Source organism: Tenrec ecaudatus, chromosome 3, assembly GCF_050624435.1.
Source record: "Tenrec ecaudatus isolate mTenEca1 chromosome 3, mTenEca1.hap1, whole genome shotgun sequence".
In the NCBI taxonomy this organism is placed as follows: domain Eukaryota; kingdom Metazoa; phylum Chordata; class Mammalia; order Afrosoricida; family Tenrecidae; genus Tenrec; species Tenrec ecaudatus.
This window is the reverse complement of record NC_134532.1, coordinates 203,269,077-203,289,232: the sequence shown is the minus strand read 5'-3', so window position 1 is coordinate 203,289,232 and position 20,156 is coordinate 203,269,077. Positions and strand designations below refer to the sequence as shown.

General features: G+C 46.8%; 1 protein-coding gene across 1 annotated transcript in view; it reads left to right on the top strand.

Moving 5' to 3' along the window:
• SLIT2 (slit guidance ligand 2) overlaps nt 1-20,156 on the top strand; it is a 404,634-nt gene that overhangs the window by 309,569 nt on the left and 74,909 nt on the right. Inside the window, exons 17-25 of the mRNA XM_075544484.1 lie at nt 1,575-1,649; nt 3,281-3,424; nt 4,666-4,809; nt 6,432-6,598; nt 8,538-8,670; nt 13,525-13,593; nt 16,772-16,843; nt 17,354-17,425; nt 19,449-19,520. Of these exons, the coding sequence (XP_075400599.1) occupies nt 1,575-1,649; nt 3,281-3,424; nt 4,666-4,809; nt 6,432-6,598; nt 8,538-8,670; nt 13,525-13,593; nt 16,772-16,843; nt 17,354-17,425; nt 19,449-19,520 (948 nt within the window). The remainder of the gene's footprint in view (nt 1-1,574; nt 1,650-3,280; nt 3,425-4,665; nt 4,810-6,431; nt 6,599-8,537; nt 8,671-13,524; nt 13,594-16,771; nt 16,844-17,353; nt 17,426-19,448; nt 19,521-20,156) is intronic.

Below are 20,156 nucleotides of genomic sequence, written 5' to 3'. Positions count from 1 at the left end.
GACCTTTGTTATGACAGCTTGTACAGGCTTCCTTTTCTAGAAAGATACAAGCAGTAATTTAAATGATGTCTCCTAAGTTTCCTTATCCATCCAAAAGCGTTAATGTACCATCTGATTTAAGCATCAGCAAAAGTCACACGTATAGGCTTTGAAAAATTAAGCATGTTTAAAGTTACATACTTGAGATCAGTACCTGGGAGACAATAGTCACAGACAAAAAGTCACAGGTCTGAGCATACAGGATTTGTAGCCAGCCTCTCTGGAAGATCTTGCCCTTTTCCCTGGCCACTGCTTCACCAAGCATGATATGCACTGCTATTTCCTCCTCGTCTCCTCTTTCCACAAGTGTCTCATCCCTCCTCTTAGAGTTACTCTTTAACTCACCAGTCCCCCTTTGATGCAAATGCTTACGAGAGTGGAAAATGTGCATCCACCCGAAAACAAAACCAAATTGTGGCACTGATCTATGCTACAACATGGCTGAGCCTTGCGTATATTGTACGAAGCGAAAGCCTTCAGGCACCAAATGCCACATGGGATTGGGTTCTGCTTTGATCTGAAAAGTTTGAAATAAGCAAACCCAAAGTGACAGAAAGTAGATTGCTGGTTGCTCGGGATTGTGGGAAAGAAGAAGAACAAATGGGAGGTGACTTTTAATGAGCATGGTGCTTCTTGTCCGCGTGGTGAAATGTTTTAGGATTAGTGGTAGTGAGTGCACACTTAGCACACTTTAAAGGAATGGATTTTATGGCAGGTGAACTGTATCTCAAATAAGCCGCTACGAGATTAGAAAGGGAAGGGAGCAGGAAAAATATGTGTAAAATTACTTTTCAAGGGAGCTTTGTTCTGGACACTACTGGTTGAGAGTTGGTTTTGACTATGGTGCTTTAGTGGAGTGCTGGTGGAGTAGTGTCTGAACCCTGACGGCATAGTGGTCACGCGTTGAGCTGTGATCCACAAGGTCAGCAGTTCAAAACCACCAGCCACTCTGCAGATAAAAGATTGGACTTTCTAATCATTAAAAAATAACAGTTTCAGAAACTCACAGGGCAGGGGAGAGGGAGGTTACCCTGTCCTATAGGGTCACTATGAGTCAGAATTGACTTGATGGCAGTGAGTTTGTTTTGTTTTATTTTGATCATAAGGTGCCTCTGGGGTACAGTGGGTTACTCCTTGGACTGCTGACCACAAAGTCAGGAGTTCGAAACTTACTGCCACTGTGCAAGGGGAAGATGAGGCTTTCTGCGCCAGTAAAGAGTTCCCGCCTCAGACACCCACAGGGACTGTTCTACTTTGCCCTGTAGAGACTCTATGAGTCAGAATCAGCGCCATGGCAATTAGCTTGGGTTTGGGCTTTGTGGTCTTATTTTGCCATTAAAATGTGAGCTAAGTGGGGGATGGGCAAGTGCCATGATCATCCGTGATGTGTACAATATGTTTTATGTGAAGATTGCCACTAAATAATGTTAAGGTGAAGTGTGAGGAATAAAATGTTCTCTTCTTCAGTGCTAATCAAGAAAATGTTCTGTTTTCTCCCTTCCCTACCACCACCACCACACTCCACCCCGCACCAGGCGTCTCAATAACAATGAATTCACAGTGTTGGAAGCCACCGGAATCTTTAAGAAACTCCCTCAGTTGCGTAAGATGTAAGTCTCACATTCACTTCTTCTGAAGTATTTGTCATGCTTTGTTTTGCTTTTCTCTTCCTGTCACTGAAGTTTTACTTAAGTGTCTGCAAAACTTGAAAGTTATTCTAAAGCTCCAGTAAAGTCTATACCATGAATGTGGAGTAACGACTGAGAGCGTTCTCTGTAAACCATTCGTTCTGTGTGTTCAAACAAGACCAAAAGCAATCTCCAAAGCAGAGCACCAAACCCAAACCAAAAGCCTCTGCCTTCAATTCATTTCTGACTCATGGGGACCCGGGGGGGTGGGGGCAGAGTAGAACTGTTCCCCAGCATTTCCAAGGCTGTGGGCCTTTACTGGAGCAGACAACCTCATCTCTCTCCCAAGGAGCAGCTGGTGGGTTTGAACTGCATCCACCATTAACTCAGACAGCTGGTGGGGCTACGTGGTCACAGCCGGAATCCAGCAACCTCAGCCCATCAGAAATAGGAGCCACCATGTTTTGTAACTTCCTGTACCATTTCCCAAACCATGCTGTTGTTTTCTCTCTCAGCACGTTCGTGTCAATGATTTGACTTTGTGCTTCATTAAATTTTCATTAGAAAAATCGTGAAAATTAATGTTCGGAAAACTGGCTGGATGGCTCCTCTGCGTTACAACATGTCCAAAACTCATATCCAAAACGAGGCATAGGAGCTCAGCAGTTTAAAAAATAACTTGGACCGTACCCCTCTCCTCTGAAGAGGACTGAGGGAGGGAGTGGATGGTCAATGGAGGTGTCTCTCTACACAATGCCTATCAGTTGGACAAATATTTATCGAGAAGCACCGGTGTGAATGCTAGGTAAAACATAAAATGATAAATAATTAACGCTCTTCTTTAAGGACACTCCTGTTCTTGGAATGAACAGTGAGGTCAAGGAATGAGAACCTACAGAAAGGTGTTAACCACAGTTGGATATGCTCAAGTCTATGTGGTATGTTGTATACACCAAAGATTCCGTTTTAGTTGATTCGTTTTAACCTAGTTTTACATGGTAGCTAGTTGTTTGCAGTTGCAAGTTCAGCAGTTCAAACCCATCAGCCATTTCATGGAGAAAGCATGAGACGTTCTATAGCGGTAAAGATTACATCCTTGGCGAGCCAAAGGGGCAGTTCTACCTGTCCAACAGGGTCCCTATGAGTCAGAATGGACTTAGAGGGCAGCAAGTACAACAGGTAAGCACATACCTGATGCCATCTGCCCACTACCCTGCCTTAGATTACTCTTGCTGTCTCTACTCAATTGCCTGGTCTTAGTCACTAATTCAAAATCAGTTTTAATCTGTTGTATTTTTTAATGTTTCTTTCTCAGTTTTGTGGAGATTATGAAGCTCTGCAACCCAGCGCCCGACCTCAAGGGTTTTATGCTTCTGGGAATCTTTGTGGGTTATTATGGTCGGTGTCACCCTAGTAGTTTCCTCTGATTGCCTCTGGCTTGATGCGCCGGGTGCTGATATTGGTCTCTTCAGAGTCTCAGTCTGTGCGGGGCAGGGAAGAGCTTGGAGGTTATGGGAGGGACCTTGTTGAGAAGGAGAAAATAATCAAACCAGGAATAAGTTGACATCAGAAAGCAGTTGTTTAAAGTCTTTCTTTCCACAATTTCCATCTAGAAATTTTAGCAACAATAAGATCACTGACATTGAAGAGGGCGCGTTTGAAGGGGCATCTGGAGTCAATGAGATACTTCTCACCAGCAATCGTTTGGAAACTGTTCGCCACAAGATGTTCAAGGGATTGGAAAGCCTCAAAACGTTGTAAGTTTCCATATGCATGTTGATTATTCTATCCATGGACATGAATGTAGCACGGTCACTACTTTGGTCACCCTGGACTGTGTACCAAAACAGATGGTCAGCTTCGTTGGCCGCAAAGAGCAGACATTCATTGTGGTCCAATTCTGGAATTAGGAATTCGAGTTCAGAATCCCAGCAACACCATGGTCTTTTGACCCAAGAAGAGCCACCAGCCTCATCTTTTCCAGCTTCGGGTAGCCTCGGGGGTTCTGGCTGAGGTGCCTTGGTTTGTAGATCCATCGTTTCATGGCTGGCTTCCTTCCGTGTGTTGGCTGATGTTGCTCCACTCTGGTATGAGAACAGAATTTAGTTAGGAGCATGTTAGCATGAACTCAGGAGAATGGGCCAGCCTTGTCAGTGACCTCACAGAACAGAAGAGGACACCATCACAGTTGCCATGCAAAAGGCAGGCTCTCTCTCTCTCTCTCTCTCTCTCTCTCTTTCTCTCTCTCTCTCTCTCTCTCTGTGGCTGCCTTCTCTCTCTCCCATACACACAGGGTTTGTGGACACCAGCGGTCTGTTATCCCAGGAGACCTGAGCTCAGTGTGTTATAAATGACCAAGAGGGTCCTTCCCGGGTGTCACCACAAAAACTCACTTTCCCCCCTCTCCCCCAAGTCCATCGTTCTTGTGCCCAGGCTTCCAGACACATGGTGCTGCAGTCCAGATTCAGGATGATTAGCCTCTTGTCATTGCCCCCGGGTATCTGCAGTGCAGCGAGGTCCACTCTCTCCCCAGCTCGTGCCGAAAAGACCCATCGGAGGCCCGTAGGCAAAGGAGTCTAATTGCTTCATCTCTACTAAGGGAGTGCAGAGCCAAGCCTGGTGCATGAATGGCAGCCCAAATTCAAGTGTACCTGTTAAGTGAGGCACAAACAGAAGTACATTGATGGTGCCCCGTCCATTTATCAGAGACAGCCTGCAACCCGCATCCCCCTTCACCCCGTGTCCCAGTAGATCAGAACCATGTTCAGGTTCCACCATCATCAAACCAGATTCTAGGTCAATGAGCAGAGGTGTTCCTCCCAGTCTTGGATTCTCGTCCCGATTTTCCGCAGCAATTCCTAGAGGCCATAGAACATTCGGATAATCGGAACGAGTCCTTGCACGGTTGCCAAGGGAGAGTCTTTGGGTCATCAGATAGGAAAGGAAATGGGTCTCCAGATGTTTTCTCTCCCAAACAACGCGCCGTCTCTTCCCTCAGGATGCTGAGAAGTAACCGCATCAGCTGCATCGGGAACGACAGCTTCGTGGGCCTCAGCTCTGTGCGCTTGCTCTCGCTGTACGACAATCAGATCACTACGATTGTACCGGGGGCATTCGATACTCTCCATTCGTTATCCACCCTGTAAGTAGGAGCAATGGGCTCCATCGAGCTCCGGCTGGAGCCAGTGTAAACTCTATTGTATTGCTTTCATTAATAACCTATCCGGGCGCTAGGGAGCATTGCCTTAAAACAGCATTCAAAACTGAGGTGGTGAAAATATCAAAGGGAAACATGTATTTGTGCTAAACTCATTGTCTCCTCTGGGGGCGGGGCGATGTGTTCATTCTCTGGTTGACATTGTAGGAACAAACAAGTGCCGTGATTTTCCTCCTCCCGTCCTTTGTTTTTCCCTCCCCTAACACAGTGACCAAATCATTTGCCTGCTTTTCTGCATTTTCTTTGTTTTCTGACTTGCTCGTGCTGTGAGTCAATAAATAAGTGTAATCTGCTCATCCCATCCCGTCCTTCCACGTTGACATGCTTCCCGTGGAAATATCCTAAGACGGGAGTGGCTGTGGTGATTTGAGAACCACACCCATGCTCAAAAGGACCGTTCGCAGTGACAGGAGATCTATATTAGCGAGGCTGCGTCAACCATAAACCCGGTGAACGGGGGCATCGGCTGTGGTATTCGAGAGCGATTGGAGGCTGGGTTGAGCCCTGGCTAGAGGGTATTTCTTGTGGTGAAGACATCGGTGCAGGCAGCAAGGCAGAAGAGCAAAGTGGTTTGTAGGACTGTAGACAGAGCTGAAAAAGCAGTTAGAAAAAACTCCAAGAGCAACATCCAGCAGGCCCCTTCTTTGGAAGTATCTAGAAGACAGTCCTTGAAGTTATCAATCTCACCACAGATTCCATTTGCTGGTGATGGTCACTCCAAAATGCAGGAAGGCCTCATTCCATGGGCAGAGAATACAAAGGGCTGGAAGGAGCGGGGTGGGAAGCCTGTTAAACTAGCTCCCGTCGCGGAAGAAAGCATGTGAGGCGAGCGTCTATCAGTGAAGTACTTAATCCTCTTTCACATAAAATGTGACACTTTACATCTTGTGACTAACGTGTGCATATTAAGGATGGCATGTTTATAAATAATGGAATTGTCAATAGGTTTGTGCTGAACGGGTGAGGTGCCGAAAGTATTGCGATTTGTAGAAGTCGATTCATTTTTATAACTGGCATTTAATCCAGCCAGCTGTCTATTTTGATGGGGAGCCTATTCTCTGGAGCAAATAAGAGATGGAAATCTGGAGGTGACAAATTAATGAGTTAGCTGTTGTTGGGTGAAACTCAGTAATATAAGGTAATCAGCCTTCATCTTTGTATTAAATGGCCGCATTATCAATGCAGGGCCATGTGACAGCAAGGCAGGTCTCTGACAAGCTGAAATTATTTCTAAATGAGAATACACATCAGGATCCACTGCAGAAACCCAAATGTCTGCCTTCACGCCCTTTGTGTTGCATATACCATCTTCTAGAGAAGGCTCTCTCCTGAAAGAGTTGTGGCTGCTGTGTAAAGCCCGCATATAAAGATCTTAGCTAAGAGACACAGTGCAATTGCTAGGTGGGTTCGGGTAGGAAGAGGGCGTGGCATTAGGCATGGGGCAGACAGTGAAACAGGCATGCAGAATGGTAGCCCGGCAGTTTGAGAAGGAAGACATTGAATGAAACCCTCAACTGACATCTGTGTCCTTTGCATGTGGCTCTTAGTAACCTCCTGGCCAATCCTTTTAACTGTAACTGCTTCCTGGCATGGTTGGGAGAGTGGCTTAGGAAGAAAAGAATTGTAACCGGGAATCCTCGATGTCAGAAACCGTACTTCCTGAAAGAAATCCCCATCCAGGATGTGGCCATCCAAGACTTCACGTGTGATGATGGTAAGCAAACATCTAGCAACTGCTTGGTCGCTGGTTCTCCACCTGATGTTTCAGGTCTTTGTGTTTACCTGTATCGCCAACATCAAGGCCATACACGTTTTATGTGGCTTTGTTTATACTCTGGTGCTTACCAAGCAGCCTCTGGCTTTCTCAGAATACACTCTCACACCGGAGCCCCCGTGAGTCCCATTGCTGACGGCGCCGGAAGTTTCTCCCTTTCTCACCATTGGCTACTTGTCGTCTTTATGATGATCACATTCCTTTGAGTGACCAGGATTCTCGTTCCAAACCCAAACTCACCGCCATTAGTCCCTTCTGACTCCTGGTGACACAAGACACGAAAGACTGCTTGGTCCTCAGCCATCCGCCCACGCATCGTTGAGGGATCGGACTGTTGTGTCCTGTGGGGTTTTTACTGACTCATTTTGGGAAGTAGCTACCCACGCCTTTCCTCCTAGTCCGTCTCCGGGAGCAGGCGTCGTCAGCATCAGAACCACAGACAAGCTTCCCCTGGCAGGCAGGTGGTGACTGTGTATGCGGTGCACTTGCCAAGAGTGACAACTGGCTCACACATCCAAGCTCACTGCCACTGAGCTCATTCTGACTCATAGTAACCCTTCGAGCAGGGCAGAACAGCCCCTTGGCATTTCTGAGCCTGCAGTCCTTACAGGAACAGAAAGCCTCATCTGGCTCCCATGGGACAGCTGGTGGGTTCAAATCACCGACATGTGGTTTTAACCCATTGCATAACCCACTTTTACCACCAGATGCTTCCGATCTCACATAGGAGGAGAGCATACACCACTGAGCGACCCTGCCCCTCTTAGTCGTGATCATTCCCCAAAGAAAATAGCAGTTGAGTGCTAAGATCTGGCACGTCTGGTGATTCCATCAAAAATAATAGCGACGCTGTCTGTCCTCCCAACAAACTACCCATCCATTTGCCGTACTCGGGTGGCTTGTGTGTTGCTGTGATGCTGGAAGCTAAGCCACGGATGTTTCAAATACGAGCAGTCACCCCAGTGGACATGCTTCAGCAGAGCTTACAGAATAAGACAGATGAGACAGAAAAGGCCTGTGTCCGGGTCACCCTTGTGGGTCCCAGTAGAATAAAGGCTACAGAGGGCTGGAAGGTGAGAGCCCCTGAGCTGGAAGATCCCAGCAATAGTGGCAGCAGCGGCCTCACATACAGCAGTGAAGTGGGAGTAGGACAGTCCACACTCTGTCCCATTGCAGAGACGGCCACCAGGAGGCGGAGGTAACTCGACATGACTGGGACCGTCACAAGCTGTCATCCTACTTGGTTCTCCTTATCGCCTTGGCAGGAAGATAGCAGAGGTTCTTGTCGTTTTGCCAGGCGTTGAAAAGAGACAGGGAGCTCTGGTTTTCAATGAATCCGCCTCTTTATGTAACCCCCTGCCGCTTTTCTTATGATATCTCCATAGGCCGGTTGAGTGGAATTGTTACATCTATTCCAATCAAAACTATCATCTATCTTTTTATATGAGAATAACCACCAGCTGCTCCTTGGGAGAAAGAGGAGGCTTTCTAACCCCGCAAAGGGTTAGTCTCCCAACCCTGCAGGGGCAGTTCTACCCCGACTTCTGGGTCACTATGGGGCAACATCACCTCCCTGGCAGAGAATTTTGTTTTGGGCTTTTTGTTTTCCAAATGATGATAAATCACTAAACAAAGAAAACTATTCTTTTTCATGGTGATAATGCGCATGTTGACCTTTTTTGCGAAATCCTGTCCTGGGCAGTCAGGGAAAGGTGATATAGCAGGCACGTTGTGTCACTTTGTCGATACTCAGCGCCTTCTACCTCACTGATCGCACAACTCAAGTCTCCTATGTTCTGTGACCTTGAGGGCGCCGTGTCCTTCAGGTGTTCTGAGGGCCACACACTGTGTTGACTCTGCATTTCCTTTGGCAATCTAGGAAACGATGACAATAGTTGTTCGCCGCTCTCTCGATGTCCTCTGGAGTGTACTTGCTTGGATACCGTAGTCCGCTGTAGCAACAAGGCCTTGAAGGTCCTGCCGAAAGCTATTCCACGCGACGTCACCGAGCTGTAAGTAAAGGCCACCATCCCCTTTCCCGCGCAATCTCCATTGCTCAAGCCCAGGGCAGCAGGGATGAAGCCAAGGGGCTGCCTTCGACAACATTGGTAGCTTGAGATTCCTAAGGTCACATGGGAGATGTAGGACTGGGGGAAACCTGAATCCACAAGGCCCAGCATTTCTGGGTCTGCTCCCTCCCAGGCTTGCCGAGTCTACGGAGGCATAGCTTCTTTGGGGGTTTCCATCCTTCCTGACACATGGATCCCTCATGACACAAACTGCTAACTGAAGGCTGGTGGTTCAGACCCATCCAGAGGCATGTTCTTAAAAAAAGAGATCTGGGGATCTGCTTCTAAAAGGTTAACAACCACAAAGACCCAATAGAGCCCATTTCTACATTTAACACACTCAAGGGCTGAGCAACCGGCTTAAGTGCTTGATTTCAAGTAGACATAAAGCAAACAAGCCCCAGTGAGCTCTCCTATATGCATGTCAATCCCTCGGGCATCGGGCCATCACACAGCAATGCGAGAAGGAATGGAGCTAGCAGGCTGGGTGGGTAGCTGTCATCTCCAGCAGCCTTTGCTCTGATGGATTCCATTTCTCATCCATAGCAGGGGTCAGCCAGAGGGCTGTGGGCAGCACCAAGGGTGGGGTGTATGTGCATTCTTGGCCAGGTGAGTTGTGGTGAAATACGTTAGGAGAATGTCAGAGCTGCTTCGGCCCTGCAGGACCACCATTCAGGTACAAACCTGTGATTTCTTGTTTTAAGAGTACAGAGTAGCCCCTTTCCCTCCACGCTACTGATACTGTGATATTTTCTGATGCTGTGAGAGTTATTGGTAAAAAGGAATCAACTCTACTGAATCCAAAAAGAACGAAACAAAAACAGTGAGGCAAAACCCCATGCCGTCAAGTGACTTGGAACTTCTAAAGGCCCAAAGGGCAGAGTAAAACTGCCCTCGAAGGTTTGTCAGATGATCAATTGCTATGAAAGGAGACAGCCCATCACTCCAGGGAGCAGGCGGTGACTTCAAACCATTGGCCTTGAGGTTACCAGTCAGCACTTAACCCACAGAGCCACTATGGCTCTTACCACACATACCTTAGACCAACGTGCGAATTTTACAGCATTTCCCAACATCCAGACAGTGGACCATGGGTCCTACAAGATGTTCCATGAGAAAATGTCCATATTATCCAATAAGTTTGGGAGGACCCTTCTATGTCATCACCCCTCTTAAAGCTTTATCGTGTGCCTTTGCCATGGTAGCCTAATGGTTATGCAGTGGGCTATTGACACCTACGTTAGCAGTTCAAAACCACCAGCTGGTCTGTGGGAGTAAGACGGGGTTTTCTACTCCTGTAAAAAGTTACAGGCTCTGAATCCCCCAAGGGCAGTTCTCTCCTGCCCGATAGAGTCACCATGATTAAGAATCGACTTAATGATAATGAGTTTTGTTTGGATTAGCAAAGAATGGACATAGTTGTTGGGGAGGGGCAGGGGAGGGAGGGGTGGAAAGTTAAAACAGACCCTTCCCATCTCCTGAAGGTATCTGAAACAGCTTTGCATGACTTGTTAAGAGTTAAGGTTTGTCCCTACAACCTAATGTGCAAACTCGATTCTGTCGATTTGCCTTTAGACCAGTGAGGCTGACTCCTGACCTGGATATATGTGGTATTCTGCAGAAGGCCTTAAATATTCACATTCATTATGCCTTAGTGGTGTAGTGGTTATGCATTGGGCTTTGATCCACGTGGTTGGCACCTCTAAACTACCAGCACCCTGCTCCAAGGGAGAAAGACGGGGTTTTCTACTCTTATAAACAAGTATACTCTTGGGTGTTCACAGAGGCAGTTCTTCCCTGTCCTATAGGGTCGCCATGTGTAAGGATCAACTCAATGGCAGTGAGATGTTTGAGTCTATCTGTGAATTCACACCCTTGGTCTGAAGCTCACTAGATATAAATGTGATTTGTAGGCAGTATACAGTGTCTTCCCTAGAGTAAGTATATACAAGCTTAGCCTCAGGGAGAGACGCAGGGGGTCCTCCCCTGTGTTTCTGACATCTCCCTGCTCAGACGGCCCTTAGCCATAATTCCCACGGTGCACCGGAACCCACTCTACATCTAGTCTAGTTCTCTCTGCTCCACCATCGGCTTTTTCAGAGAAGAAGTTGTCTTTTGACTTTTGGTAGCTGCAGCCCAGAGAATACTGCCTGGTATACCGTCAAAGCCAAAGTCACTGCAACTCTGTGGGACAGAGTAGAATAGCATCTGTGGGGTTCTCAGGCTGAAAACCTTATACCAAAGAGCTCTGGAGATGCAGCCCCTCACCAAAGATCAGCAGTGTGAACCCACCACCTAGTCTGCAGAAAGATGCGGCAGTCTGACAGCCCAGCCACGGGGATCCTGTGGGCAGTTCTCCGTCCTGCAGGGTCGCCACGAGTCAGATTGACTCCACATCGGTGTTCTTATTGGAATCCTTCAGGAAGCCGAGGGAGAAGGATGGGGCTTAACAGTCTCAAAAACCCACACGGCAGTTCTAGCCTGCCTTACAAGGTCACTCACCCTCTCGGTGGCAGTGAGTTTGGTTTGGTTTCTTTTTGGAAAGGAAGCAGGTTGCCACATCTCTCTCCCGTGGAGTGGGGCAGGAGTTCAAATCATCAAACTACTGGCCTTTAGCTTAGCAGCTGAGTGTTGATTTAACCACTGCCCCATGGAGGACATGGAAGGGGGCGGGGTTCAATAAGTGTGTGGACAGGTGGCATTAAATGAAAATGGAATTTTTCCATGAACTTTCTGAAATGTCCACATTCTTCTATAAATGTAGATGGGTGACAATAACTCTGGGTTAATCACTTCCTGGGAAAGAGACCTCACAGTTCGCCAGACCTTGATGATCCCCGTCAGCGATCTGAGTTTCACCCCTGCCCCCCGGGAGAAATAGCCAAGGACCACAGGCTGGTCCTGTGGAGTGGGTGTCTGTAGGCATATTTCCGTTTGGAACGCTATGTGGGTACGCTGACCCTCCGTTTTGGGATCCCGGATGCCTGGAGTCTCTGCTGCCTGCAAAGTGCTGATTCCAGGAACACCCAGCTGGATGCATCACTCTCTCCAACGGCAGTAAGATCTTTCATGCCAAATCCCTTCTGCCATTTTATCTGTCCCCAAACCTTCATCTTTTTACTGGAGTTCCTTCAAAGACTTTGAAGAAATCATTTAATCCCTTTCTTCAGCAACACTGAGGGACTGCTCAGCTCTTGTTCTATGCATGCCAGCCCTATTTCTGCTGTCAGATCATGATTGTCGGACTATTTCTTCATAAAATGTTTTTCAACTGTTTTCCCCTCCTGAAGAAAGCCATTTAGAGAAGGCTGGAAAATGATTAACTCATCTCCGACCAAATGACAACCCCCCCCCCCAAGAAAGCTGATACTTCGAAGCCAACCGAGTCAGCTGGATCCTTTCGACACTAAAACATATCTGTATAGTAGACACATTTTATGCATGTGTTCAAGTCAATTATTAAAGAATTTGGCAAAAAATAAGTATGTCTTGGTGATGGGAAAATTTGAACCAATGGTAGCCACGATTTCTTAGTCGCGTGTCCATAGTTTTTCTCCTGAGATTGGTTCAGATGTAAACGTCTATGCTGCACATGCAAAATCTTCCTGAGTCTTTGCCATGATGTTTTCTGAACTAACAGGGAGGAGGCTGAAGTGTAAGGAAGCTTTGCGGTACTGTGGTTGAAAAAAAAAATCCGCTATTTGAACCCAAACCCAGCAACAGCCTGCTTCCATAAAGATTCAGAACGGTGGGAACCTGGTGGGGCAGTTCTGGGCTGTCCTATAGGGGCAATAACAGTTGGAATCAATTGTTAAGATGATGATTTGGGGTTTGGCTGAAGTATATGGGGTTGTGCTGCCCTCTAGTGATTGAAAGAAAATCACAACTCGAAGAAAGAGGGAAATCATTGGAAAAGTATAAGAAGTCACAAAGTATCCCCAGTTACTTGATCAAATATTTATCACCTTCGTTGACACCTGGTGCCTTTTATGTCGGCTTTTCGTTTGGAAATGTTTGAGATAGATTGCTAACACAGACTACTTCTCTCTAGCAGCTGCAAACTATTTTCAACTTAAACCTAATTAGGTCCAAAGCCATCCATTGTCAGCTCCTCCATTTATTGATAGGATGTCTGCAGGGAGTAGATGTCCTTCCCCTTTGTGGCAAGGTTCCCTTAACATTTCTTGGTTTGGGGTCCTCATAATTGCTAACACGCTGGAGCCAGACAAAAACTCTGGTGATGGGTTTAATGGGGTTATTCTGTCTAACGCATGACAGGTTTGGTGCTTGCTGGGCTTCCAGCCTGGTAGATATACCACCGAGAACTGCATTCGCCAGCTTCTGCATGTTTCTGTAAACTTACTCTCTCACTCCCATCGAGTCAATTCTGACTCATATCAATCCTATAGGACAGGGTAGAACTGCCCCTGTGGGTTACTGAGACCTGCAACTCTTTATAGAATCAGAAAGCCTCAATTTTCTCCCTCGGAATGGATGGTGGTTTCGAACTGCTGACCTTGCAGTTAGCAGTCTAGCAGGTAATGAGTAAGCCACCAGGGCTCCTGACATTCGCCTATGGGATATTCAAAAATGTTGTGGCCGGAGTAGACATTGGTGTTTTGACTTTTTTACCCTTCTCTAAAGTAACCCACCCAAGCTAGAGAAGAACATGACATCTTCAGGTAAAATTGCCCTGTCCCTCCTTGCTCAACCTAGGAGGAGCAGCTGTCCATCCATTCTATGAAATGGGGCTATCATTTTAGGGACACATAAAATGTATTCTTTCTTTCTTTTCAGGTATCTGGATGGGAATCAGTTCACACTGGTTCCCAAGGAGCTCTCGAACTACAAGCATTTGACGCTCATGTAAGTGGCACATTTCATTGGTGTGTTTTTTGACTTCCTACTCCAGTCGGTGGAAACCGGGAGGGCCGGGGGAATGATACTTAGTCAGCCTTTCAGGAGACATAAATCATTTCTACTTAGATGCGCCTTGCATTGCTCACGGCGGTCCCGGGTCACTAGCTGCATCTTCGTAAAACATCAATCAGGCAGTGGCACATCGTCAAGACAAAGGTCCTCCCTCCTCTGGACAGAGACTCTCGAATACCCTTGAGTCTAAGTAATCAGAGTGTTAGAGAACTCCCATAAAACACACACTTCTACCAGTGGGGACGATGGACAGAAAAACTGCCTTTGTTCGAGTGCTTTATGCCTAACTGTATGTCGGAGACCCGCGATGCCCACAAATTCACTGAAAAGTCACGACCAACTTCACTAGTTTCAGAGGGTCTAAAACGTGCATATGTCAGCCATGGGCTTCCAGGAGGAAAGTTTATTTGAGAAGATCTACATGTCTGCTTGAGTCTACTGAAGTAGACTTGACAAAGATGCTGACTGGTATTGAGAGAGTGTGTTGCAAACTAATAGCCTTTTTGTTTTGTTTTATTGAATGGCCTTCTAAAATAGCATCCTTCATTTCCATTCGTGTGGGCAAATTTAGACCACGTTAAAGTTGAAAAGCTACCTGATGATATATCTTTTCAATGTCTTTTATATGCTAGGTGCTATTTTAAATAGTCCCAGTCTTCTTGCCTTTAATACGACACTAGGGTGTTGGGGCTGTTCTTGCTGGTGCCCTTGAGTCGATCCAGACTCATCATGACTGGGCGCCGCAGAATGAAGCCCGGCCCAGCCCTGCGCCTCCACACAGTTGTTCTTAGGCTTGAGCCCTGCTGCTAAACGGGAAGTTGTTTTTCGAATGAAAAACAAACCACCACAATAGCCACCACCACCACTATGGGGTGGGCAATAAGAGTTGATGTTGAGGCAGAACACTGCTCTTTGTGAAGTCTGTCTGGCTCTGGGCCACAGATTGCTGGCTTCCTCAGCAGATGGAGAGTGGTTTGAGAACCAGGAGGTCTATCCCTAATTGGTGGCGGTCCCTGGCTGGTGTTTACACACTCAACTATTGACCCAAAGGTTGATATCTGCACCCATTCACAGGTGCCTCCGAAAGCAGGCTGGTGATCTGCTTCCTAAGAATCAACCGCCTTGGCAATCCTCAGGAGAAACTTCTGCTCTGCACACATGGGCTTGCCCTGAGTCTGCCTCCGTCAGATGCCAACCAACTGCATCCATAGTTAGAGCCACTGGGAGGCACAAAGTCACCCTGGGGGGTCCTGGGTAACGCCTTGAGCTGGTGACCACCAATCCAGCAGTTGGAACTTACTAGTCACTCCTCTCGAGTAAGATGAGGCTCTTTACTCCCCGAAAGAGTTCTGCCTTGGAAACTTCCAGGGGCAGTCCTAGTCTGTCCTGTGAGCCAGAATAGACTCAGTAGCCATTGTTATACCTTTGAGTGCAGGGAGGCACCCATGTTTAAGAGAGAGCACAGCCCCTGAAAGCCTTTGGGGTCGGGGGGCGGGGGCAGCTCTGCCCTGACACACAGGGCATGACCATGAGTTAGAATCAATGTGAAGACAACTGTTTTCTTTGTTTGTGAACCCCGGATTAAGAACTCCTAGAACTCCCACTCACTGCCATTGAGCCGATTCCAGCCCATAGCCACCCTCCCGGACAGAGGGGACCTGTCCCCTGTCAGCTCCTGAGGCTGTAGGCTGTACAGGGGCTGAAGGATTGCTTCATCTTTCTCCCACAGATCCTCTGGTGGGTTCAGCCCAACATGAAACTCAGGACACCACCAGGACTCCTGTCTAGAAAGCTAGGTGAAAGAGAGAGTCCATTTTCAAATGCAGGCCTTAATCTAGGCAGATTTGGCTTATTAAATATGCTACTTATTCTTTCAAAGTTCCCTTTAAAAGACAAAAACCAACGACCTCGTTGTTGTTTTTAAGCGCCATAGAGTTCGATCCGACTCATCGTGACCCTGTACAACAGAACGGAGCTCGGCTAGGCCTTCACCATCCTCAGAATGGTTATTCTAGAGCCTGCTCTTACTGTCCGTCCGTCTCTCTCAGTGCGAGGCTCCCTCTGGCTGGCTGACCCTATACTTTACCAAAGAACATCCATAAAGCTGAAGCCAAACCCACTGCCATTGAGCGAGCGGATTGTCTCACTGACTCTGAAGCATAGGAGAGTGTTTAAGAGGCAAACTAATTAAATCAAGGGAAAGACAACGCCCCCTAACCCCCCTTGCTCTATGTCTAGTTATTTATTTAATAGCATCAGGAATGGATGAGAGGCATTTGGTTCTGTTAAATAAACCGTTAAATTGCTGCAATTCCAAAGGGCCACTTCAGCAAAACTGGGTTAGCTGTAGGACAGTGTGTGATTGCCGCACACCAGTTAGAAATAAAGAAAAATATGAATTGGAAGACTCGGAAATGTTTTTGACTAGTGACCCCTGGTCGGCACTCCACCTCTCAAGGAGTAACTTCCCACAGAGTGATGGCTGTGACGTAGGATGACCCCGTGTGTGTCTAAAACAGAGGTGTTCAGTGGCGGCTTTTTCAGGCTTCTGAGTTTGTTTTGAAAGCTTTTTCTCAGGAGGGAAGCCTGATATGGCTTCTTCTACACCATTGGCTTAAAGCATGGCTCGCAGCTCCTTCTGACGGTCCCCGAGTGGCCCCAATGGTTTGTGCCCCACTACTTGCCTAACGGTTGGTGGCCCAAACCCTCCGAGTGGGACCAAAAAAATAAGCTCTAAAGAGCTGCTCCTGCAAAAGTTCCAGTAAAGAGAAGCCAACGAAGCAGTTAGTTCTGCTTTGTGATACATTGAGCCTCACCCTACATCCGCATCCACTCCACACCCATGACTATTGTCTTGTTATTCTGCTTGGCAGTGGATAAGGTCTGTGGATGTTTGTTTTTATGGTTACTCGGACTTGTAGAAGGAGGAGGAGTGAAGAATTGTGAGCAAAACACAATCTTCCGCAGGGGACCCGTGTTTTGTAGCTTTCAGACAACCGCTGATGGGGAAATGCCGCCATTACTTCTGGCAAGAGTGGCCGTCTCTCCCGTGGGACCACTGAGTTCAACTTGACTGGTAATGTTAGACTCCTTGTTTTCTTTTTCCTTGTAGAGACTTGAGCAACAACCGGATAAGTACCCTTTCCAATCAGAGCTTCAGCAACATGACCCAGCTCCTCACCTTGTGAGTGTGAAGACGTGGTACTGAGTGGTGCATTCATTCATTGAACAACAGTGGCACGTTCATTCATGTTTTTTCCCACAAGACATTGGACCTTCCTGGTGCACATGATAGATCAAAGCTCCTATGGAGCATGACCTGTGCTGGGAAAAAGGGATACATAAAGCCCACGGGAACAAACACATACGTACAAAGTTTGCACACTTTGTTGGGTTCTAGAAAATAAATACAGGAATAATTGGTGGGCATGGTGGACTTAACAAAAAGTATCTTCCAGGGCAGATCATGTAGGCATCAGAAATATGTGAAGCCCACAGAAGAGACACTTTTGCCCACACTTATGGTATGCATAAATAGTATCATGGTAAGACACACTGAAGAACTATAGATTCAGCATCAACACCTTTCCACTTACAGGATACTTAAATAACTTTTGTTAGTCTGCATTTGTGTTCAGAATAACACTTGGTTATTCTGCAATAGCTAAGAAAATCAAATTCCTTCTGCTTTCAGAATTCTCAGTTACAACCGGCTCCGATGTATTCCTTCCCGAACTTTCGATGGACTGAAGTCTCTTCGATTACTGTAAGCATCTTACATTTAATAAGATGGCTTCTTTCTCCCAGGGGACTTAAAAGTTATGTTAATAATTTAACTGCCTTATTAATTCATGATTATTTTAGGATCTTTGCATTAGAGATTTGCTACAAATTTGAAACTGGGAACATCATGTTTCATCATAGCATTGTCTAGTAAGTTTTGATGTCGGGAAACTGAACTTTCTCCATTCTAATTCTCATTGCTGGAGTCGTTATACAACATTAAGTTATGATATGAGTTTATATAATTTATTATATTAAGTCATTATATAACATTTTAACTTATATATATGTAACATTAAGTTATATGTGCTCCATCGCTCCAACTTATTTTGAATGGAATGCAGAAAAGAGTTTCAGTTAAAAAACTGTATAATGTAAGAATACGTTCTTTTATTGTCATAAAAGATTGCCTTTAAGCATACATGACAGTTCTACTTCTGATCTGAAATCCTTCATCTCACTCCAGACTACTGAGTTAATCAATTAATACCAGACTTGTTTTCAATTTTTTTCTTTTGTTTGTACATATTTTTCTTTGTCTATTGACATGTATGCACATGTGTATATATGTGGGCAGATTTCATTTCTGAAGGCCAGCAAGAGTATCATTTCTTGTTCTGCTGGCTATTTCTATTTTTATGTAGTACGAATTAAAATCTTTCTATTCACAGTAAATAAAAGCTATGCAAGGCCCTATCTGACCACCTTTGCCTTCCCGGTTGCCCTGAGGCTGCGGTCAGACGTACCTCCACACTCCATCCTCCTCTGCCTACTCGGACACCAACTATTCCTCCCCCAGCATTCCACTTCTGTGCTGGGTTGGCTAATGTCTGGCAGTGTCCACACAGAACTCACAGGCAGTACTCACACTTCTGGGTTTTTTTTTAAGGGAAGTTAATAGGTTATTACAAGTAAAGATCAGTGACCAGGAGGATACAGTTACTGGTCCACAGCAACGGCTCTTTTCAGCCAACAATGAGGTCTCTCTCTCAGGTCCTCAGTCTCTCAGCCACATGGTCCCTTGGCCTCTCCTCTGTGGACCAGGAAGCCCATCTATTGCTTGGTCCCACAGCCCTGAGTCTTGGCGCTGATGCTTCTTGTCTGGGCCTCTACCAATTCAAGACAGAGATCTGGAACATGTACTTCCAGTGGTGCCGGGCTTTCCCTCTCTGCTTCAAAGATGCCTCATCTTTGGAGCCAGGGGAGTGATAAGTAAGGCTGACCAATCCCCTCTAGGAGTGCCCATATGCCCTGTTTGCCTAGCCCCAGCCAGTCCTTTGGTGGGAGTTACAGAGAGGTGGACAGGGTAGTCTTTCCAATTTACACATTTCCTTTCTGTAAACACTTGGATGTGGTTGTGTTTGGCCGTGTCCGTTCCAACCCTTGGTGACCGCACGTGACAGAGTTGTCCTGCTCCAGAGGCTTTTTGCTTAGGCTGCCATTTGGGGGAATAGAGCACCAATTCTTTCTCTGAGGAAACAGGAGTGACCTTAACGTGCTGTACTTTCACTGGGTGGCCAAGTGCTGATCCAGTGTCAGCAGGACAAAAAAGAACACCTTTAGAGTTGGGACTCTCTTATGTGTTAGGGATATCTGTTCCAAAACTTCTGATTCGGTGCCTTCCATGGAAGCTTTACCACGTGGAGGTATCCATGTTGTTAGCAGGTCTCAGCCTCCCCCTTGTTGGTTTCAGGCTTTTGCGTTGCACTTCCCCACCCCATGTGCTTTTGTTTTCTTTAGTGTTGTTTTCAAAAACACGTCTGTATTTCCTTGCTTGATTTTGAATTCTTTCATCTGGGATGCATGTATGTCTCATGTGTGAAACAGGCTCTACCTTAGTGCCTTCCCACATAGCTCTCCAGTTGCACAAATATCGTGGATTGCAAGCACCCGCTCCTCTGGGCCTATTTGAACGGTTCATCACGGTAATCTCCTGCATACCTGGAGGTGGTCCTGGACTCCCTCCGGAGAACGGAAAGCTCAGCTATCCTTTTATTTTCTTTCAGTTCTTTACATGGAAATGATATTTCTGCTGTGCCCGAAGGTGCCTTCAGCGACCTCTCTGCACTGTCACACTTGTGAGTACTTCCTGTGTAACTAGGGGTTCCAGGACCCCACTGCCCTGGAAAAGAGTTTGGAAGACCCAGTCCTCTGCCATCCCTTGTCCTGAACGATCAGAATGCGCCATCGTGCATGTCTTGAAAGATAATATAAAGCGTTCAGCCTGCACTAGAGAACCAAAGAGACACCGTGGACTGTGCTGGCCCTTTCCTCCCTCGACTGAGTTCTCTCTCTGTTTACCACATGGCTCCCACACCTTTGTGTGGCCCCGAATCTAGGGTATGTCAATGACCCTGGGTGCAACAGGACCGAGTCCAGCACCACCTTCCCAGCGGTTGCTATGTTGGTGCCTTCTCTGCTGTGCATAGGTGTCCTGGTCTGCCATGGAATGTCATGTGCGCCAGTGTTTTGCACTCCCTCCAACCTGGGGAGCTCTGATGAATGTCTTTCCGTGGCACAGTCAGGGCTCGGCGCATGAGGTCGAAAGACTCAGAGCACCATATTCTGCTCCTCTCCTTTTCAGTTTAGAAGAAGGGTTTGCATCAGACATACCTATATGTATGGCAGGAACTCAAACCGAACCCATTGGCAGCCTGCTGGTGCCGACTCACAGTGATCCCGTAGAACAGAGGAGAGCTGCTGGGAGGTGGGGT